Here is a 23,541-nt window from a genome sequence, read left to right on the forward strand (position 1 = left end):
GGGAGTGGTTGAGCCAAATAGTTTAAGTGCTTTCAAAAGGAAACTAGACGATTACATGAGAGAAAAGGGAATAGAAAGATGTGTTGAAAGGCTGAGATGAGTTAGATGCAATGAGAGGAGATTCGAGTAGAGTATAAACACCAGCACAGACTAATTGGGCCGAATGGCCTGTTTCCTTGCCCTATATTCTATGTAATTCAGCACAAGTAAGAAGCATCAGTGAATCAATCAATAAAATTACAAGTAATTTAAAGATTTTTTCTCTGCATCACTAAATTCTTTAGAACAATCTGGGTCTTCAGAAACTAAACTGTTTGTGTCACTCAAGTCTTTGTTCTCTGTGTGCATTTCTGCCTTTTGGATGCACTTCAGACGGGCCTGTGCTCTGTCTTGCTCTTGTTTTAGCTCCAAATATGCATGGGAAAATGCATGGAAGATGGATGTCGCAGGAAATGCCATTATTAGAATCCCACTAAGGATGCTGCTGAGAGCTACCACCTGACCGGGAATACTCCGAGGTACCATGTCACCGTATCCGACTGTTGTCATGGAAATGATAGCCCACCAGTAGGAAGCGGGAATACTGCTGAAATCTTGTCCTTTCCCCATCTCCTTCTCTGCAAGGTATACCAGTGGTGCAAATAGTGTGACAGACACGCAGAGGAAAAGAAGCAAGAGTCCAAACTCCCGAATGCTGCGGCGGACTGTAAGACCCAATGTCTGAAGCCCGAGGGAATGCCTAGCAAGGCGGATGACGTACAGAATCCTCAAGGCGCGCAGTAATCGGAGGACCAGGCCTAATTTTTCCAAATAAATGTTACTTCCTGAAGGTTTGTTGCTGTCCGCAGGTCCTATGTCAACCAAAAGTGAGACATAATATGGTAGAATTGCTAATATGTCAATAATGTTCAAAGGGCCTCTCAGAAACTGCCATTTGCTTCGTGCCTGGATAAACCGAAGCACAAACTCCAAGGAGAACCAGGCCACACAGATGGTTTCTATTATAAACATATTATAGCACCTCTGGGAACATTTATCCTGTAGACAAAATGCAGAAAAAAATTGCATTGCATTAATAATTTTAAAAATGCATTACTTAATCAGCTTCAATCAGCAATTCAAAAAATATGAATTCCATGCACACATTAATTCAAACGTTTCCTTCACTTTCACTTATTAAGTGACAAATCTTACTTATCTTACACATTACTGATGAAGACTTTCATTATTAGTGTTTAAAGATGTGTGGCAATACTTGTTTTATTACAAAGTACAACCAAAAACATTGTACTAACCCCAAAACCTAGGCTCAGCGATAGCATTCCTGCCAATAAATCTGAAAACTATGGGTTCAAGCCCCATTCAGAAACTTGAGCACATTATCTAAGTTGACACTTCAGTGCACTACTGAGGAAATGCTGCACTGCTGGAGGTGCTATCTTTTGTTAAACCAAGATCCCATCTGCCATGTCAGGTGGATATAAAAGAACCCATAGCAGTATCTGAAGAAGAGCAGAGGAGTTCTCCTAGTGGCTTAGCCAAAATCTATGTCTCAACCAATACTACCAGAATATATTATCTAGTAATTTATCTCAATACCATTGGCTCAATTTGCCCCGGTGATTTGCGCTGTTTTTTTGGTGTAAGTTAAAAAAAATCAAAATTTCCCCAAGGAATCTGCGCCAGCGTAACTGAGTTAGTTATGATTATTTTAGGTTTTTTTTTTGCGCCATAGGGGGCATAACCCGATGTCTGCGCCAGTTTTTGTCAATTATGGAAGTTTGCCTCCAAAAAATCTCTTAGGTCAGCATATGTGACCACTCCCGAAAAACCTTCTGGTGAGTTAAGAAAAAGCAGCACATTGACAAATCGGCGCAGAAAGACGCCATTGTTTTTCAGCGAAGTTTTAGAGGGAGTCAAAAAGACTTAACTAAACATAATAAAGATTAATTTTTTACCTTATAATTCAGTAAATAGAAGTTTGATGGAATTCTGTAACTTTTCATATTTTTTCAACTGACATGCCACCACCGAACGCCTGCAAACAGGGCTGGAGGGTTGGAGCATCAGCTGGCAGAATCGGTCCCATGCCCGGACACAGGGGCCCGGCTGCAAAAGAAGCCCCGGGGGGGGGCAGGGGGGGAAGGGGGGCTTGGAAGGCAATCGGAAGGCATCACAAGCCTGCACTCTCCATTAAATGTAGCCCGGGTGGGTGGGGGGGTTGTAGAAGGCGATCGGAAGGCATCACAAGCCGGGGGGTTGGGGGGTGGAGAGGGGGCTGGCGGGGGGTTCCCGATCATTGCATCTGCTCAGACCTGGGTGTGGTCCATACAGACCTGTGGGGAGAGAGAACAAAGAACCTTGTCCTGCCTGTCTGCCGTTTTGAGCTTCTTGTAAAGGTAACATTTAAGCATTACTGACAATGCCATACCTTGTGGAAGCCTTTTGCGTCATGGTGCTGCAGAGGAGACAATTGATTCAACGTCATCACATCAGGAACCTCAGAGCCCGTAGGGTGATGGGCAGGAGGCCTTACCCACGTCGGGTATATCGAGGCAGACATTCATACCGCCACCTGATTGATGCAGACTGTATCAGAAGGCTGCATTTCCGCAAAGAAGTTGTAACTGAGATCTGTGAGTTGGTGAAAGCAGACCTGCAACCTAGAAGTGTCAGGAGGACTGTTTTGTCAGTTGAAGTGAAGGTTACAGCTGCACTTTCATTCTATGCATCCGGATCCTTCCAAGCTACAACCGGGGATGTGTGCGCCATTTCTCAACATGCAACACATATCTGCATTCGGCCGATGACTACTGCACTATATGCCCAGAGGAATGACTGCATAAAGTTCTCCATGACCGCCTAGACAATACGTGACAGGGCTGTGGGCTTCTCCAGGATTGCTGGCCTACCCAAGGTACAGGGCTGAATTGATTGTGCCCACATTGTCTTGCGAGCACCTTTGGAGGATTCGAGATGTACAGGAACAGAAAAGGCTTCCACTCCATTAATGTGCAGGTTGTGTGTGACGACATGTATTGCATCATGTCAGTTGATGCGAGATACCCTGGGAGCACCCATGATGTGTTCATCCTACGTGAGAGCGTTAATCTGCCATGTTTCAGCAGCAGGCAGAAGGGCAGAGCTGGCTACTGGGAGACAAAGGGTATGGCCTCGCCACCTGGCTCATGACACCCCGATGCGTAACCCGGACGGAAGCTGACAACTTGTTGCACATTGTGACGCACAGCATCACATTGGCATCTTGAAACAGCTTTTCCGATGCCTGGACCATTCTGGAGGCTACTTTATATAAAGTCCCCTGAGATTGTCGGTCAGTTCACTGTTGTATGCTGCATGCTGCATGACTTAGCCATCATGAGGCAGCAGCAGATGAGGTGAGAGTGGCCGATGATAATGATGAGGAAGATGCAGATGACAAGGAGGAGGAGGACGAGAATGAAGACGCCATGCAGCTACCTGAACCTGGAGCACGACGGCAGAGGAGGGCGGGCCATCGTGCCCCTTTAACGATTGCTCGAGCCTTGCGCCAGCAGCTCATCCGTGAACGCTTTGCTGCCTGAAGGCTCAGTGACAACTATTCCACATGGAGATGTTTACTGTTTGGATCTGTTCCGTAATGTTGTATTGTGTTAATGGAACAAATGATGGAAATGATTCTTGTTTACTTCAAACGTTGTGTTAATAATCGAACAAATCATGGAAATGATTCAGTTATAATTTAAAATATATTTTATACAAAAGTTTAACAAATATTTGTTTGTACTTAACTTTAATAAACATATTTTTGTATCAAACTTTAAAGTTTTCACTTAAGATCACTTACAAACTTCAAGATCATTAACAAACTCTAAGATCATTTAAAAACTTTAAGATCACTTACTAATTTTTAAACTTGTAAATTTACATAACTTACAAAAAACTTTTAATTTGAGAACAACAGTTAAAACAGTAACAATAATAACAACAACAGCAGCAAAGAAAGGCTGCACCCACCTCTCCTCCAGACCGCCCGCCACGCTTGGTTTTGGTGACTCCACCATCCCTGCCCGCAGGTGGTGGCGTAGTGTTTCCTAGGTTGATACCAAGCTTATTCTTTCTAACATCTCGAGTAATGTGCACCTGTTGATGGGGGGGGGGGAGGGGGGGGGGCAGGTGGCAATGTGGAGGCTCTTCAGAGGCTGGTCTGGAGATTGGAGTGGGAGTGGCAGTTGATTCTGTCAATGGGCATGGGATCTGGGCGTGTTCCCTTATTGCAGCAGCTAACTCCAAAATTCCCTCCCTCATGTGCCCTGACAGTGTCTCAACCACCTCTAACATTCCCTCCCTCATGTTCACCGACAGTATCTCAGCTATCTGTGACATGCCCTCCCTCATGATGAGCAACAGTGTGTCAACTATCTGCAACATTTCTTCCCTCATGTTCACTGAGAGTGTTTGAACTACCTGCAACATTCCCTCCCTCATGTTCAGTGAGAGTGTTTGAACTACCTGCAACATTCCCTCCCTCATGTTCACTGAGAGTTTGAACTAACTGCGACATTCCCTCCTTCATGTTCACTGACAGCGCATCAGCTACCTGAAACATTCCCTCCCTCATGTGCACTGACATGGTTTCAGCTGACTGAGATATTCCCTCCCTCATGTTCATGGACAGCGTTCCCATTTCTCATGAGAGCATTGTTACTTCTCTCGACAGTCCTGATACCTCATCACTCACCCCACTGATGGTGTCCAGGAGTGATCGCGTAAGGTCAATGCTCTCCGCATTCATTGCCATCATCTGAACCACATCTGTTACATCCTGTAGCTCAGGAGAGTGCAGTTGAGCTTTCCTTTCCCTCCTCAGCCTGGGTGTGGCTCGCAGGATCCCAGTGGGACCCACAGCCTCAGACGCTAGAGCCCTGGGTATGCCTCGCTGCACCCCAATGGGACCTGCAGCCTCAGACGGTGAGGTCCTGGGCGTACCTCGCTGCATCCCACTGGAATCCCCAGCCTCGGACGATGGGAAACCATGGAACGTCCCACCAACACTCAAACCACTACTCAGGGAAGGGGCTAGCACCTCAATGGGCGGCACCTGCACCTCCTCCAACAGTGTGTAGGATCCGTTCCTCCCCCTGCCCCACAGTAAAAATTGGACTACTGAATATAAAAGCTCAAAACTGCATTACAGCCTGCAAAAAGAGCTGGACAGGAAACGGTAATTCTTACGTTACAGCCAAACCATCAGGCATCAGGAGGAACGATGTTACAAGATATCAGCCATTGATCTAAATCACCAGACAATGGCATCAAAAGAGAGACATTCATCATCAGAGCATCAGAGGAGAGAGATCCACACCTTCAATGGTTTTCTGTCTGGACCAGGGAAGGGAATCCACACAGACAATTGCACCAAAAGAGAGACATTTGATGGTCACTGTGACCACCTGTGACAGAGACTGTGGTTCTTGTATTGGACTGTACAGCCACCTAAGAACTCATGTTAAGTGGAAGCAAGTCTTCCTCGATTCTGAGGGACTGCCTATGATGATGACAATGGTCACTGTCAAAGGAGGAAGAGGAACATTCACACCTTCAATGGTTTTCTGTCTGAAAAGATAGATGGACATTCACACATTCCTCAACCATCGAAGGCTTTGCATTGTGTTGCACAGCAAGAGAGCGGATATCACAGGAGGGAACAGGAAATATTTTTCGAGATCACAACTTGGTTTTTGGAATCATCATATCATGGGCAGTCCCTCGAAATCGAGGAAGACTTGCTTCCACTCCAAAAATGAGTTCATAGGTGACTGAACAGTCCAATACGGGAATTACAATCTCTGTCACAGGTGGGACAGACAGTGGTTGAAGGAAAGGGTGGGTGGGGAGTCTGGTTTGCTGCACGCTCCTTCCGCTGCCTGCGCCTGGTTTCTGCATGCTCTCGGCGACGAGACTTGAGGTGCTCAGCGCCCTCCTGGATGCACTTCCTTCACTTAAGCTGGTCTTTGGCCAGGGACTCCCAGGTGTCCCTGGCCAAATAAGAATAAAGAAGAGCCATTTTGCGAAGGCACAGAGCAGTACAGGAACGGAATCAAAACATCAAGAGAAGCCAGCTAGTCTTCGGGACACAAGCTGCAACTGAGTAAAGGGCCTGCAGTCAACCTCAGAAGACAGCCGAGGACTGTATGTTTTGTTCCAGCCAAATCACAGAGGGCTTTGTGTGTGGGTCTGGGTAACTTTATGTGTAACAGTCAAGTCACAAACGAGTTTACCTTTGTCGAGTTGTGCCGATGCAAATAACCTTATGATAGGGGTTTGTATTCTGGGTTTGTTCGTCTCACATAGATCGTAGTGATTTATACTGGGGAGGTAGTTGTGTGCATGTTCAATAAAACGTACGAATCTTGGTTGAGCCAAAACCGTGTGCATGTGTAATTTTGTTCTTATAAAACCTGACATCAAGAACTGTGTAACGGGGGACTAGGCATTTAGTAACCCTTACAAATGGGGACTTCATCCATCGCCTTCCCCTCCCCCTCACCCTCACCCCCATGCTCTTGGTCTGGAAGGTGTGATAGGAAGATGTTCTCTTCAGGCTCATCCTCTTCGTCAGGGTTGGCCTCAAGTTCTGCAAAATATAACAGAATAGACAAATGGTTAGCAGCAGCGGATGGGGCAGGGTGGGTGGCATGAGTAGGCTCACACAGCGCAGGCAGCAGGCTGATTTGAAGGACCACGATGAATGATAGCACATTGCATCAACCGAAGCGTAGCTGACGGAGACATCCCCATGAACCGAAGCATGGCTAGCCCGCGCAGTACTTAATATTTGGGAAGGCCAGACTGTGGAATTTGCAGGACTTACCCTCTGCCTCGAGTATTGGCCCAGCTTGTGCAGTGGTGATTGCTTTTCTCCAGGCAGGACCCATCAAAGCACCGACCCTCTCTTCCAATGGTGTCAGTGGGTGCAGATGTGCTGAGCCTCCTCCTGTTCGAGTTCTTTCCCATTTGTTGCGTGCCACTTTCCTTTGCAAATAAGAAAACATAACTTTTTAGAGAGGGCGTCTTTCTGCTGGGTGGGACATATACAGCTGATCACATTTTCAATTGCAATTCCATTGAATATATGAAAATATTACTTACACTAACTACTTGACCAAGGTCCTGCCATTTCTTTTGGCACTGTCCTCCAGACCTCAGGGCTGTCACCATTGCACAGTAATCTTCTGCAAGTTGGTTCCAGTGTTCCTTCATTTCTTTTGGTGGAACTTTTATGTGACCTCTGCTGGAGTCCAGCTCCTGCCATCTGCCCTTAATCACAGTAACTAGTGCCTCCACTTCATCCTGTAAGAAATTCTTGGTCCTGGCACCACGTTACATCTTGTATTGCAGCCTCGATTTTTCCAATGATAACTACAGTTCTCACACAGCACTCAACGTTCTCACACACACAACTCACTCTTTAAAAATGGCCGATTGCAGACCGGGAGCTGCATTGCGCATGCACGCACATAGCAACCACATCAAAAACGTCCATTTTTTTTCATGCATGCGCAGAAGGGCGGCATCATTTTTTCGCCGCAGATAGTAGACTCCCCCCCCCCGAGGCTAAAGGAAAGGCTGTGTGGCGCCAATTTTGAAAAATACAGCGGGGAAACTTGGCACATTTATTTTTGGACTATTTCTGGCCTAGAAAAATGGGCGTAACTCTGGTAATTCGCCTTTGGGCAAAATTGAGCCCAGTATATGGAGCTTTGCTGTGTGTGAATTGGCTGGTGCGTTTCCCTACATTACAACAGTGAAAACACTTCAGAAATACTTCATTGGCAGTGACTCACTTTGGAATTCAGAAGTCACGAAAAGCATTATATAAATTCAAGTTCCTTACAACAGTGACTACACTTCAAAAGTACTTAATTGGCTGTAAAGCGCTTTGAGACGTCTGGTGACCGTGAAAGGTGCTATATAAATGCAAGTCTTTCTAAATATTCAAATTTTCACAAAATGCATGTAAAACAGTCGACAAAACTGAAAATTCAACGATTGTAGTCTAGATATTAGATATTAGAGGATAAGCTCTTAACATTTTCATATTGCATTCCTCTTTCTGATATCTTAATGGAGACATTTGGCATCTTAATAATCATTAAATGAAACAAAACCTCCATTAAAATAGCAGACAGAGGAATGTTATATGAATATGTCATGCATTCATACGCTAACTGTAGCTTGAGCTCTTCTTTATTCCCAAGTTCTGCCAATGTTAGTGAGGTGAGGTAATGACAAGGTTATGATTACACAGTTGCAAATATGTTATGTAATGTTTTATTGATTGAAATAATCCAAAATTGATATTTTACACTAATCTCAGAAGGATATTGAATAGCTGCATGTCATTTTTACCCCTGAAAAGTTAATTTTCCACCACCCAATAAAGACTGTAACCATCCAGACTCCAGAATAATCTCCATGGTACTGTATAACTACCTCTACATGCTCTGAGAGGGCTAAAAATTGGGTTTTGGGTCATGGTGTTTTTTTTGGCGGAAAAAAACTGCTATGACTCCGCTATGATTTCAAGGCCGAACATTCGGGGGAAAATGGGGAAAAAATGCGGCCGACGGGAAAAATCGGAGTTGCACGAAGATTCGCGGCACAAATCGCAAATTTTCTGCAACTTTTCTCCAAGGCTGATACCGCTGCGAGTTGGGCCTAGGAAGGGTGGGAAATACAAACAAAAATTTCCGCAAAAATAAAAAAAATCACCAAACATTCACAAGACCCTTTTCTAGCGAATCGCTGCAAAAGAACTTTAAAATAAAAACTTTAACTTACCTTTTTGCAGGGTTTCATACCTACCGCTGTTCTAAGGGCTGCACCGACAGATTTTTCCCATTCACGGGTGACCGCTGAGCCAAATATTGGGTGAAAGCGTTTTTTCCAGTCTTGCACGCTGCTCTCCAGCGGTATTTTCAAAACCGCCAGCGCAAGATTTCAGGGAATTTCCCGACGCATCATTTTCCGCAGAAAAACCCAGTGGAAGGTTGCGGAATTTCTTATAACAGGAAAAATACAATTGAGTTTTATGCAAAGGGAGTGGGGAGAATGAGAATCAGGAACAGGACCTCTTCCTGAACATAATTCCGTTAATTTAATGACTAATCTGTGACTGGTATTGTAGGGCTCAAGTTTTGGACCCCCACTAGAACATCAGAGAGGCCCGGCTAATTTGTGGAACAGAAATTGCGCCGAATATTTACCTCGCGATTCTCGGATATATGTTGCGCCATTTTCAGCTCGGCGCAGCAGGAGCTGCTGGGGGCGGAGCTACATCCCTGCACCAAAAAGAGTGGCGGTATCTGCGCACGTGTGCAGTGGAGACTGCGTGCGTGCGCAGTAGCTCCTGGCCCTCCCAGCACGTCCTGTCTCCGGGCGATGACCCTATCCCTGGCCGAAGGGACATCGCCCCTATCCCGGGCCGGGTGGCCTGACTGCCCTTACCTCTTCCACGGCGGGCCCGCCCGGCATCCCGCTGGGGGCGGGCCCTGCCCGAAGTTCTCGACGGCGGCGGGGCCCGCCCGACCAGCATCTACTCAGGGGCGGGCCCCGCCCAAACAGCTCTTCGGCAGGCTGTTGGAGGGCTCCCAGTGCTGCAGTAGGTGAGTAGAAACTTTTAATTTTTTATTTATTGATTGATTTTTTGTTTTTTTCATTTTTTTTTTTGATTGACTTATTGGTTGATTTATTGATTTATTTATCATGTATTATTGATGATGGTTCTTTATTGGTAAAAGTGAAGTGTTTAATGCTTGTAAAATCCCCTAACTTCACTCCCCCCCGCCCCATCTCTCGCTCCCTGCGCCTAATTCCTAAAAGGTAGGCAAGGTTTTACTGAGCGTACAAAAATCTACACTTACTCCATTCTAAGTTAGTTTGGAGTAAGTTTTCGCTGCCTAAACTTGCAGAACAGGCGTAAGTGGCTGGACACGTTCCCTTTTGGAAAAAAAACTGTTCTAAAATGAAACTATTCTAACTCATTAGAATTGGAGCAAACTAAATGCCGAGAATTGCAATTTCTCAGATACTCCATACTAAACTAGTTGCTCCAAAAAAATAGGAGCAACTTGAGCCAAAACTTGAGCCCGTAGAGTCTGCAAAGCTGTGCATCATTAATATTTAAAGAAGCATTTAACAACAAAGTCCATCCACCATCCTGCCCGCCCCCGCCCCCCCCCCCCCCACCCCGCCCTCAATCTTAACAATTGTAATCTAAGAACCAAGATCTGAAATCTGAAAAACACACTGGAAATCTGATAAAACAAATAGTCTGTCAGCATCCAAAAGAGAAAGATAGGCTAACGTGCCAGCTAACACCTTTTATCAAACCCACTGAGAACTGATAAATGATTGTTCTTTGAACACACAAAATAAAATTATTCTACAAGAATAAATTATGTTTAATTTTAATTAAAACTATTAGTGAGGCTACCAATTTGTACATACAGGGTATTAGAAACCTGATTTTACTGAATAGAGAGTTCCAATTGTCCAGCTTACATCCACATAGTAAGTGTATCCTGAAATATGGTTCACGTTTTTGTCTTCTGGGGAACAGAATAGCTATTTGATTTCACAATAATGACAGGCTTCCACAGGATACAAATCAATTGAAATTGGCCCACATTTCACTAGCTGGAGATCACCATGGATTTTGTGCTGTCGAAGTAATGACAGTTAGACTGCCACAAGACCAATACGTGCTGGCATGATGTGTGTCACATTCTCATTGTGTAGAGTTAATTACGGTGTTCACTGCTTTACTTGCAAAGAGAAACACTCAATAGGGGCCCTAACGATAATTTTTGGTGGCCCATTGCATTTAATGAGAAGACCGCCTGAAAGGATACATGTGGAAGTTAAATGACTTTATTTTCCCAGTTTAAATGACTCCTAAATGTAAATGTTATTTTACTTAGATTACGCAGGCAGTGCAGGGTGCTTAATAATTAAACTTGTCAGCCGTATTGTACGACAGATCTATCAAGAGTATGTTTTGGCACAATGTCAACGTGACATATTAGTTGCTTTCTAAAAGGCTGCGAATATTGCTGCGAATGACAAATCTGAAGAGATTAATCACATTTTCTGGATTATTTAAAGTGCTGTTTATTCATACAAACTGAAAGTGGAATATACTGACAGAACCATAAAGAAAAATTAGAGAATATACCTAACGTCTAGGAATTTGGGGCACCTTGAAAGAGGCATCGGTGTCTCAGGTGTGTTTTTGTGTTGTAGGCTCAAAGATGTGTCCTGCACTGTTCATTGAATTTATTATTCAGAAATAAAGGTGAAGAACTTCTCACTTGAAATTCAAACATTGAAGTTTCATCAGTTCAGGGTAGTGAAACATCTTACCCCAACAGACACCTCATTCAAGTTTGTTTTATTGTGAAGCAACAAAAGCTCTTCAATGCTTTGTGTGAGAAAGCCTCAGGTATATACCCTGTATCTTAACATTTTAAATAAGCAGGTTTAAACTGAATCCATAATAATTCTTCAAACAAAGGGATTGTGAAAATGTGCTGCCCCAAAAGGACGTAGATGCAGAATCAATTGATGTGCTTAAAAGTGAGATAGATACTTTCTTGGGAAACCAGGTTATTGAAGAATATGAAGACCAGATATGGAATTTGGATTAAAAAAAATCAAGAGCTGCCATGGCTAATACAGACCTCAATGGATCAAATGACCTTGTTCCTTTGTTGTGTAGTTTAGTTCAACTGTAAAATGAGAAAACTCATTCATTATATGTGCTCTATTTTCCGTTTTTCTGCCACGCTCAAGGGAAGGCAGCTTCTGTGCTCTGTATATTCTGTGTTTCTGCCTTAGCCTTCAGTTTAGCATGTCATATGCTGCAAGATGATCTTCAAGTTGATTTGCTCTGCAATCAACTCGAAGGGAACAGGCTTTCCAAGTACGTACTGTGACAACAATTAAACTATTCTATATCGTTTTAGCTTTGCAGAGATTCCTTTAATTCAGTCATTGGTCATAAAGAATGGTCCAGAATGTGCGGTGTGTATGACAGCTTACTCTGAGAGTACGCCGTCATTACACCTTTGAAATGGACAGCAAGTTTGGGGTTTCTGCATGCTCTGGCGCGTGTACTAATTCCTGAACTAGCGATCTGTCAAATTTCGACTTGACAGATCATCCGCACTGACGCCGCGCCAACATTGAAAGCCCAATCGCTGGCACAGAGTTGGGCTAATTGCCACCAACTGCCCAGCAACTTACGCACATTTTACAGCTGGTGGAAACAAGTGCAGGATCTGTTTCCACAGCCTAAGCAGATACCCGAATCGTCATCTGATGCTTTATTACTGTATTGGAATTTTTTTAAATGCTTTTTTTTCAATTAGATGGCATCCAGCAATGTATAAAGTTGTAGAACCGGAGTGTCTCATTCGGGACTGCACCCATAGAAATTGTGGAATAATAGCACAAATTGACCGGCATATACAGAGAATCATCTAATGACTTATAGGTCCCGAAATTGGTGGCCTTACTGCCTACTGCCGCTGGCTACCGCCAAGTCTTTTGGGCAGTCTCCCCTCGGTGCCATTTTCCACTGGGCCTCCAGCGGGCGGGAGGGGAGGGCCGCTGGGAATTGCCCACTGGCGGCCGTGAGTGCGCAAGGCGCGTAAGTGTCCTCCCACCCGCCGAGCTGCCATTTTGGTACGGGTCGGAGTCAGCGGCAGCAGGGGGAAGGACCGCTGTGTGGAGGCAGGTCTAACCCCAACAATAAATAAGAAGACCTGAAAAAGAAGGTTAGTGAACTTCTTTTCTTTTTTTTCCAGCGATTTATGTGGATGGGGTCCCCTGAAGGTGTTCCAATGGTTTTTTTTATGTGTAAATTTTTATTTTTAGCTGTTTCCCCCCTCCCTGGGCCTGACTCAATCCTCGGGATGGAACAGCTAAAAATAATGCGAGGATCGCATTTGCCGCTGAGATTGGGAGCTACTGCCCGCTGCTGCCCAGATTCATGGCATAAGTCTTTTTTTGCTGCCGGGCGGTACTGGCAGATCTTTTGAGGAATCTTCCTGCCGAATTACTGCCAGGTCATTCGGCGGTCCTCGTTCGGGCCCCTAGTGATGTTGTTAAATTTGTGTTTCTTTAAAAGAAATGGAAAATGCAGCAAATGTTAATGTAACTACATTTCACCCTGATTCTCCTGAGTGCCATTAAACTACTGGAAGCTATTGCCTCTTTTCCTTGGATTCATTTATTCTTTTCCTCTTTTTATTTCCTTTTATACTTTGTCTGAGAAAGCTTCAAAGATCAATTCTCCAAATACATGTTGCTTCTGTTTCCTAGTTGGAACACGGGGCCACGTGATCCCAGGTACGTCTCCGCATCCTGGGGTCCATGGGCCATTACGCTGCCCTCAAGTACGCAGCATCAAACAACAAGTTCGCAAAGGAGGGTTCCCATCAGGTAAATATAAAAACAGAGAAACATAGAAATTAGGTGCAGGTGCAGGCCATTCGGCCCTTCGAGCCTGCACCGCCATTCAATACGATCATGACTGATCATTCAACCTCAGTACCCCTTTCCTGCTTTCTCTCCATACCCCTTGATCCCTTTGGCCGTAATGGCCATATCTAACTCCCTGAGTGCGCATTCTATTCGGATGCCGGCGGTGTACTCCGTAGGCATGCCGCCAATCACAAAATCCAGGCCATTGTTTTTAAAATCACATAGCTACAGTCAGAATCTTGCCCCAAGCATAATTCATAAATATTTTATACAGGTGAAATGTAGGCCTTTTCCATATAATAAATAAAACAAGTTAGTACATATTAAGATAAATGCAAGGTTATTAGTAACTTATATGACTTCCATTAAGCAGAAAAAGTGAATTGAAAAAGTTGAGCAACAGCACAGTGCTGTCTTCTGTAAGCCAAAAATCGAAACATTACTTTTTCATAGCAATATTCTAGCTTTGATGTTTCTACGTGTAGAATAGTTACTTTTAAGCCATGTAAAATTTATGTGCAAAGGATCATCAATGCCATGACTCATATTGAAGAACCTTTACTGTATCCAGTGGAAACATTTCAATTCAGCATTGCTCACTGGCATTTTACTGCACAAAATCAATACGGATGATTCTGGCCATCAGGAATATAAGGTGTGAAGGAAGGTGAAGGTCTTGCTCACTTTGGAAGAGACTTTAGAGGTAACCCAACGGAACTTTTCAAGGCTCCAGCCTGGATAGCTCTTGGTCAGCTGACGCGGACATGATGGGCCGAAATGGCCTCCTTCTGTGCTGTAAATTTCTATGATTCTATGATAGGAGTATGAAGGAGACTGACAAAATCAATCCAGGCAAATACCAGGAGGCATGAGTTCATTATTAAGAGGCTAGGAGTAAGTCAGTTGGGAAGTTTGCACCTGAATAGTAATAGAGATGTAGATTAACTTATTAGAGAAGGCTATTGAAGTGGATATAACAACAATTTGCATTTATATAACGTCTCTAATATCGTAAAATGTCCCAAGGCGCTTCATAGGAGAGATTATCAAACAGATTTTGACATCGAGCCACATAAGGAGATCAAGGGGCAAAATACTGCAGATACTATGAATCTGAAATAGAAACATAAAACGCTACAATTACTCAGCAGATCAGACAGTAACTGTGGAGAGAGAAACAGAGTTAATGTTTCAGGTCATGACCTTTCATCAGAACTGAAAAAAGTTAGAGATGTAACAGATTTTAAGCAAGTGCAGGGAATTGGGGGGGAGCTGAAAGGAAAGAACAAAAGGGAAGGTGTGTGATATGGTGGAAGGCAGGAATAATTAAATGACAAAAGGTATGATAGTACAAAGCAAAAGGAGATATAAAGGGACACGTAAAGAAACAAAAAGGTAAGTCTAGAAGAGGTGTAAATTTCATCTCTCCAGCCTCCACATTCAACGGATCATCCTCCACCACCAGCATGATCCCATCACCAAACATATCTTCCCCTCCCCTTTCAGCATTCTGAAGGGACCGCTCCCTCCGTGACACCCTGGTCCACTCTGCAATCACCTCCAGCATCCCCTCCCCTTCCCACAGCACCTTCCCGTGCAAGTGCAGGAGACACAACACCTGCCCTTTTACTTCCTCCCTTCCCACTGTCCAGGGCCCCAAGCACTCCTTCCAGGTGAAACAGTGATTTACTTGTACTTCATGCAATTTAGTATACTGTATTCGCTGCTCACGATGTGGACCCCTTTACATTGGGAGGACCAAACGCAGATTTGGTGATCGCTTTGTGGAACACCCGCATTCAGTCCGTAAGCATGACCCCGGGCTTCCAGTCACCTGTCATTGATTCTCCGCTCCAATCCCACTCTGACCTCTCGGTTCTTGGCCTCTTACACGGTTCCAATGATGCTCAACGTAAGCTTGAGGAACAGGGCCTTCTGGACACAACATCAAGTTCAACCATTTCAGACCATAACCCCGCCCCTATTCTTCACATGGCAGCTGTTGATGATTCTGCCATTTCTATTTACATCTCTTCTAGATTCATCTTTTGTTTGTTTATTTGTCCCATTACCATTTCCATTTGCTTTGTACATTCCATCCCTTTTGTCATTTAATCTCTCCTGCCTTCCACCCTATCATAGACCTTTCCTTTTGTTCTTTCTTTACCTCCCCCCTTTCCCTGCCCCTACACTTATTTAAAAACTGCTCCCCCTCTAATTTTTTCAGTTCTGACGAAAGGTCATCGACCTGAAACGTTAACCCTGTTTCTCTCTCCACAGATGTCACCTGACCCACTGAGCATTTCCAGTATTTTCTGTTTTTATTTTATATTATATAAGGAGATATAAGGACAAGTGACCAAAAGCTTGGTCAAAGAGGTAGGTTTTAAGGAGCGAATTCCAGAGCTTAGGAACTGAACTGGGCAGCTGAAGGCACGACCGCAAACGGTGCAGCAATGAAAATTGGGAATGTGCAAGAGGCCAGAATTGGAGGAGTGCAAAGATCTCGAAGGGTTGTAGGGCTCAGGACATTACAGCGATAGGGAGGTGCAAGGCCATGGAGGGATTTGAAAACAAGGATCGGAATTTTAAAATCAAAGCTTTGCCAGACTGGAAGCCAATGTCGGTCAGTGAGACAATTAAAAGCATTTTTGAAAGGAGAAGGAACTGAAGGATATGGAGCAAAGAGGCATAGTTGAGGCTGTTCAATGTAAATGCACAGGTGTCTGGGCCTTTTTATGTTCCTAAAAATTCTCAGAGAAGAACAATGTGAAACAATGCCTATAAGTACGCAAGTCCGAGTTGCCTTGTGAATATTTCAGAAATGAAATGTTTTCTCTGCCAGGCTTTTCCTTACATCCTGGAAGTAACTTTATAACTTATTATTTGAAATAATAATGCCATCACACTTTAAAATGTTCCTACCATGTCCTTTCTAGTTACCAGGACAGTTTGAAAGCATGCTTATTTTTATAAAATGTCAAAAATTCCAAGCAGTCGCATTAAATGAAAAATCCTGTTGCAAATATGGGATACGGCCCATCGATCTTAGTCAAAAAGCCCTACATTATTTGCTTTGTCATTTGCAAAGTTATTCATCTGTTTAAGAAAACAAGCCAGGTGCTTCTTTGCAGAAACAGACAAAACAATCAAAGCACTGGTCTCTGCAGTATTCTGGTAACTCTCCTAGAACCTGCCTGAATAGCAACACTGTCAGAAACCTATGCGTGGGTCCCCGACCTTCCCTCTCAGTTGAAGGTGGTGCATGGTACAGGATACAGGGACCTTCTTCTCTTCTTAGGCAGTCCCCCAGAGTAGAGAATGACTTGCTTCCACACTAATATGAGTCCTAAGGTGACTGATGAAACCAATGCAGAATCTACAGTCTCTGTCAAAGATGGGGCAGGTGGTGGTTGAAGGTGGGTGGGTGGGGTGCTTGGTTTGTCGCAGGGACCTAAAGAGACGATGACTTACAAAATGGGGAAGAACGTTATTTTGAGGCCATGTAGCTTTAACTTCAAAATGCACCAGGCAGTGCATTAACAGAGCATCTTTAAGCTCCAGTGAGCTCTGCCAGAGGATGATAGAATGTGGATTTACATTGGCAGTTTTTCACATGATGGGTTCCCATTCTATATTTTAGAAAAAGAATGCTGAACAGAGGCTATCAGCTTCCCTTTGTCGAGGAGGGACATTGAGAGAGCAAGTGACTATAGGCCCACTATCCTGGCATCGGATTAGACACCAGCATTACCAGAGGCCTAAGAAAGATTAGTCACCTGCTCTCACCAATAAGGTAAGTGCATACAACAAAAAGCACCACAATTTGACTTCAAGGACTTGGTTCCTTGTCTGAGATACTATGGGCATCGATGGTGCTGATGACAGTAAAACCCAGTGGTGATTAACAAGACTGTTCTGTCCTGTGGCCTTTGCCAGCCCCTGGATGTGCTCATCTGGCCATTACTGGTAGGAGAAAAAAAAAAACAATCAGTAGATAGGCTGTCTGGCACTTCTTAAGTGTAAATAATGAGAAAGTGACTGCAGCTGAAGCAGCTATGAGGACTTAACGGAACTGAAATTGCCCACCTGTGGAAATGAGGCGCACCTACATTTTTGATGTGCTCTGGCTGCCCCATGCACTTGGGCGGTCTCACCGTCGAAATTCAGCAGTTCGGGGAGGGTTTTTCCAGCAGGGTTGAAGTGGCCTCATCATGGGGGTGGAAGTGGGGATGGGGACGAGTGGCCGTCAGTAGCAGGGCGGCATTGGAGGCGGAGCAGAGTATTCGAGGCTGTCAGTCATCAGCGCCACGCTGATGACATCATCGCGCCGGTGGGTCACAACGTCCCTTCCCTTCAGTTAAAAGGGAGGGACACTGCGAACTCTGCAGCTACTTTAGTGGCAAACACTGGGCCAGCAGGGAGGGTTTCGGCCGGGCCAGCAGCCTGGCACCCAAGAGGGGTCAGTGTGATTTGGGTCAGTGTGATGGACCGCCGCTTTTAGGAGGCCAGCGGCCTTATCGGATGTTTGGACACCGAAATGGCAGCAAAGTAAAGAGCTTGTGGGCGCAATGCTGGATTGGCAGCAGGAAATATTCAAGTTGGTGTCTTGAACTCACTGCCTGAAATGCTGGTAGAGGCAAAAACCCTCACCACATCTAAAAAGTATTTGGTCCGTAGTCCTGTCGTAGCCCACAGGACTACGGACCAAGAGCTGGAAAGTGGGATTAGGCTGGATAGCTCTTTGTCATCCGGTGCAGACACGATGTGCCGAAATGGCCGCCTTCCATGCTGTAAATTTCTATAATTCTATGATTCTATGGTAGAAAAAGACCAATCTTGCACATCGTCAATAGGAAATACAGTAATATATCCCCAAATGATCTGGGCAGCAGAATTGTTGTTTAAGACTCCAGAACACTGTTTAATGAGTACTCTGGTTTTGGGATGGAACTCATTGTAATGTTGGTTGTCATGGTGACCAATGTCATCAAGAAGGCCAAAAAGGAAAGGCAGAATTCTCTAGTACTCATCCACGCAGATCACCGGAGATGGCACAACTGAGAGCCTATTTCCCTGGGTAGATGCAGACACTGTTCTGTAGCTATATGCAGGTGGTTAGCTCTGAGGTGATATAAGCATTTCCGTGGGTGGCTGATGACAGGGATTGTTAAAAAAAGAGAACTTGTATTTATATGTTGCCTTTCATGACCTCAGGATGTCCGAATGTGCTTCACCGTCAATTAAGTAATTTTAAAGTATAGCCACTGTAGTAATTGAAATGCAGCAGCCAATTTGCACACAGCATGGTTCCACAAACAGCAATGAAATAAATGACCATGTAATCTTTCAGCAGTGTTGGTTGAGAGATGCATGTTGATCAGGGCACCTACCCTACCCTTCTTCAAATAATGCCATGAGATCTTTTCCACCTGAGATAGGAGATGAGACCTTGGTTTAACATCTCAGCCAAAAGGCAATACCTCCAACAGTGCAGCAATTTCTCAGCACTGCATTGAAGTACCATCTTAGATTTATGTGCATGGATTGAACCCACAACCCTCCTACAAGGCAAGCGAACCCCAGGTGAGCAGATGAAACATTTCAAGGACACCCTCAAAGCCTCCTTGATAAAATGCAACATCCCCACCGACACCTGGGAGTCCCTGGCCAAAGGTTGCCCTAAGTGGAGGAAGAGCATCCAGGAGGGCGCTGAGCACCTCGAGTCTCATTGCCGAGAGCATGCAGAAAGCAAGCGCAGACAATGGAAGGAACGTGCGGCAAACCAGTCTGCCCACCCACCCTTTCCTTCAACGACTGTCTGTCCCACCCGTTACAGAGACTGTAATTCCCGTATGGGAGTGTTCAGTCACCTAAGAACTCATTTTTTAGAGTGGAAGCAAGTCTTCCTCGATTTTGAAGGACTGCCTATGATGATGATGACAGAGGCAAAAGTGATACACTGAGTCAAGCCTGATACCTGTTGGGATTCATTGCTGTTTGTGTTCTTTCCCAATGCACCATGTGCAGTTAAGGGTGAAAGTGTCTTAAGGTTTAATGCTAAAATTTTTAATGTTATAAAAGTGCCAATGTGCTCGTCAGTGCATTTTTTAACTTTAAAAGGGTCATCAGAAGTTAGAGACTAGTGATCAAAACTGCTTTCCTTAATTAATTAAAACTCTGTGCTTTCTGGTACAAAAATAGAAGGGAGGATGGGTGTTAAATCCACATCTGCAGTATGATTTCACCATTACGAAAGCTTTTTGATTGTGTCATGAGGTTTAAACCTTTTCAAGACTTTGTGTGCAAATAAAGATGAACAAATTTTAAGAGGATCTTTGCACCACAAGGTAGTCACGTCAAACTGAGTATTATAATTGCCAAAACCAGTACACTTTAGCATAGCTGCAGTAGTGTGAGACTACCTGAAGAAGATAGTCAAACATCTCTTTGGCATTGTTTACTGAAATCAATTCACTTTATCTGTGCGATTTGCATGGGGCAGGGGCGGGTCTGTCAGATTTATGCTCCCTTATCTGAAGGAGGGCACCTGTAAATGAGTGAAGACCCAACAATTTTCTCATGTATTCAGGTTAACTAGCATTATTCCTGACTGAACAAGTAGACGGCTTTGCCCCTCAGAGCTGGGTTCAAACCTGTCATAGGCAGATGGGATTAAAGTGTTCTATCTCTGACCGGTGTTCATGGTCCCAAGGTAAATCAATTTGGCCAATCTCAGCCAAACTCCCAGTGCAGATTTGACTATTGATAAATCTCCCTCCAACTTTAATGTGATTAACACTAATCTGACAAAAGATAGATAAATGAGAACTAGCAAAACAAATTTATTCAGGGGTGCACATTTTATAATAGCATGAGCATAGAACTGAAAAAATTCTGAAGTCCATCTGCAGTCCAAAATTCAGAAGGCAGACTCATTGTTAGAAAAGTGTAGCAAAAGCATTAATCTGACTCAACCTTATATTCATCTTGCTTTAGCAATATATGGAATGTTTAATGGGAAGCTGGTACAGCAAGGCTGGGGTTCAGTTCTGCCTGCATATTTCCTTTTATAACTATTTTGAACCATCAAAATCTTTTAATTTTGCCTCTTCACATTAAAGGGTTCATGTTTATTATAATTGATTATAATTACCTCTATGTACAGAGTTTTCCCTCTCTACTAATTCTATTCAGTTAAAGCTTCTGCAAACTTTGAAATAGAAAGAAGGAAAGTAAGAACACGTGTGCAATATTTCATGACCACAAGACATCTAAAAGTGCTTCACAGCCATTGAAGTACTTCTGAAGTGCAGTCACTGTTGTAATGCAGAGAAAAGTGGAACATGACCCTACAAACAACAATGAGATAGATGACCAGATAAGAGCAGATAAGATGGGATCTCTGTTATAGTGCAGCACTCACTCGGTACTGCACTGAAATGTCCACCTGGATTATATGCTCAAGTCTCTGGAGTGGCACTTGAACCCACAACCTTCAGATTCAGAGAGTAACGTTTCTTATTAAATTAATTAGTATATCAGATTAGAATTCTTCATTTCATTATGGTATTTAGATTGTATATGACATGGTAGTTTTTAACCACAGTTAAAGAAAGACTTGCATTTATATAGTGCCTTTCTCAACGACCCGACGTCCCAAAGCGCTTGACGGCCAATGAAATAATTTTGAAGTGTAGTCACAGTTGTAATGTAAGAAACGCGGCAGCCAATTTGTGCTCAGCAAGTTCCCACAAACAGTAATGTGATAATGACCAGATAATCTGTTTTAGTGACGTTGGTTAAAGGAGAAATAGTGGCCAAGAAACATGGCAGAACACCCCTGTTCTTCTTTGAAAAATAGTGCCATGGGATCTTTTACATCCACCTGAAAGAGCAGACGTCTCATTAGTTTAACGTCTCATCTGAAAGACAGCATCTCTGACACTGCAGCACTCCCTCAGCACTGCACTGGAGTGTTAGACTAGATTTTTGTGCTCAAGTCTCTGGAGTGGGTCTTGACACCACAACCTTCTGACTCAGAGGGTAACGTTTCTTATTAAATTAATCAGTTGTCAATCTTATTTTCAATAAATAATAAAATCTTTGCCTGCAACATAGTTTAAACCGACCAAATGTACTTTTATTGGCATTCAACTTCATTATCTGTTGATACCATTCTTAATAGAAATCATGGAATTTAAAATGAATTAATTGACTAAATTACACTGGAACCTATTTAGTAGCAAAGGAAGATACTAATATAAATGAACCAGATGAGATAAATTAATACACTTTCAACATTTTTAAGAACTGTCACATGACAACTGTAGTTTGTAAAGAGTGGGACTTTGAAATATGTCAGTGCATATTTCATACATTGAAATAAGGAGACTTACCATGTCTTCTTCTGTCCTTAAATCTGGCATTGTACTAATGCAAACGCTAACTACTGTTATGGTAACAAATAAAATGGACAAACAGGCGAACACTTTCCCAGGAAGTCCCGACTGAGGATTTTCCACCATGTCTCGGAGTTTGTCCATGCAGTATCCCAATTTGGTGCTCTCCACCAGCTCATCCACCGTCTCTTTATTTATCTCAAGCTCCTCTCCTCTTTTGATGTCGGCCACCTCACGAACTTTGCAAACCAGCTTCCTGCGGCAGCACCGCTCCAGGTAGCCCTCCTCGACCCCCCAGTAGACCAGCTCTTCCTGGAACGACATAGCGCACATTTCTCTCAAAAGCCGGAGTTTCCCGGCAGAGATGAAGGTGATGATCATTCGAAAAGCGCACGGATTGCGATCGAAGAAAAACTCGTTGGAGGACTCGTCGTAGTCGTCGCAGATCTGCACGATCTCTTCGTAGCTGCTGCAGAACTTCAGCCTCCCGAGTCTTGTCAGCGGGAAGTCCTCCAAAGTGCGCCAGGGCACCAGGTACTTGGTGCCTCCCACGTTGACCATGATGTGCTGCTTCTGGTCAATTGGTCGGAGTTGCGCTGGGCGCTGGATCCGCCTGGACCGCCGGTAGAAGGCTCCTTTGACCGGAGGGGCATCGGCCTGAGCTACAGGGGCAAACAAAATCGACGCACTGTCCGACGTGTCGCTCAAGTTGCTGTAATCGTTGTCGCTGCTTCGAGAAACGATGGGCATGGTGAAGTCAGTGTGTCACAGACAGCGGCAAAGTCATCTGCGCACAAAGAGGGTTACATGGAGACGTCTGTGCAGATTTAAAATCAATAGTCAGAGTCAAAAGGGGCCGGCACTTAGTAACATGAAGCATGTAAGTAGGGGGTGGGAGAACACACACACACACACACACACTGTCCTATAGCATACGTTTATATACTCACCAAAGATCGTCCACCTCAAACGTTAACTCTGTTTCTCTTTCCACAGACGCTGTTCTGCTGAGTATTTCCAACATTTTCTGTGATTTAAAAAAAAATCAGTTTTCCTGCATCCGCTGAATTTTACTTTTGTTGAATGGCCTGCTCCTGCGCCTATTTTCTATGTTTCTATGTTGATATAAGTAATAATTCTCCTGACTATAGTGGGTTCCCAACAACAGCAGTCACGGTCCCAACTTTTCACTCCCACCAGGAATGTGTTTTTACTGTAGCCTACTGTCCTATTCCGCGGCTCCCTGAGTGTTTTCTAACGAAGTAGCTGTTTAGCAGGGAACAATATTCCATCTAACTATGTGTGCGGTATAATACACCTCTGACATACAGCCAGTCATCATACTCGCGCCTGCACGGCCCGAATTGCCCCTTACCCGATCTCTCTAAATCCTGAGATGCAAATTAAAGTGGGATTTAGATTATTTGAGGCAGTAGACGCTTTTAATGCATTTTAAATTGAGCAGATTTGGACCCCGCTCCCTTTTTAAAACATGCCTTTCAGGTCAGAATGAAAAAAAAACACATTGAACAACTCCCAATTAACACGGTTCACACACTGAGACCAAATAAGCAATTGTCCAGCTCCC

At 44.0% G+C, this 23,541-nt stretch overlaps 1 protein-coding gene across 1 annotated transcript; it reads right to left on the reverse strand.

Moving 5' to 3' along the window:
• Positions 1-237: 237 nt before the first annotated feature.
• On the reverse strand, positions 238-22,703 carry kcng4a (potassium voltage-gated channel, subfamily G, member 4a). Its single transcript, XM_070896865.1, has 2 exons — positions 21,951-22,703; positions 238-1,038 (listed from the first exon to the last, which is right to left on the reverse strand). The coding sequence occupies exons 1-2, from the start codon at positions 22,701-22,703 to the stop codon at positions 238-240; spliced, it is 1,554 nt and encodes a 517-aa protein (XP_070752966.1).
• Between the last annotated feature and the right edge of the window lie 838 nt (positions 22,704-23,541).

The sequence above is a fragment of the Pristiophorus japonicus genome, chromosome 13 (assembly GCF_044704955.1).
Source record: "Pristiophorus japonicus isolate sPriJap1 chromosome 13, sPriJap1.hap1, whole genome shotgun sequence".
Taxonomy (NCBI): Eukaryota; Metazoa; Chordata; class Chondrichthyes; family Pristiophoridae; genus Pristiophorus; species Pristiophorus japonicus.

Bases quoted from the DNA above. Each gene is read 5' to 3' on its own strand.
- kcng4a (XM_070896865.1), bottom strand. From the start codon at position 22,703: ATGCCCATCGTTTCTCGAAGCAGCGACAACGATTACAGCAACTTGAGC. The intron at 1,039-21,950 runs GTAAGTCTCCTT...TTTTGTCTACAG, and splicing joins TAAGGACAGAAGAAGACATG to GATAAATGTTCCCAGAGGTG.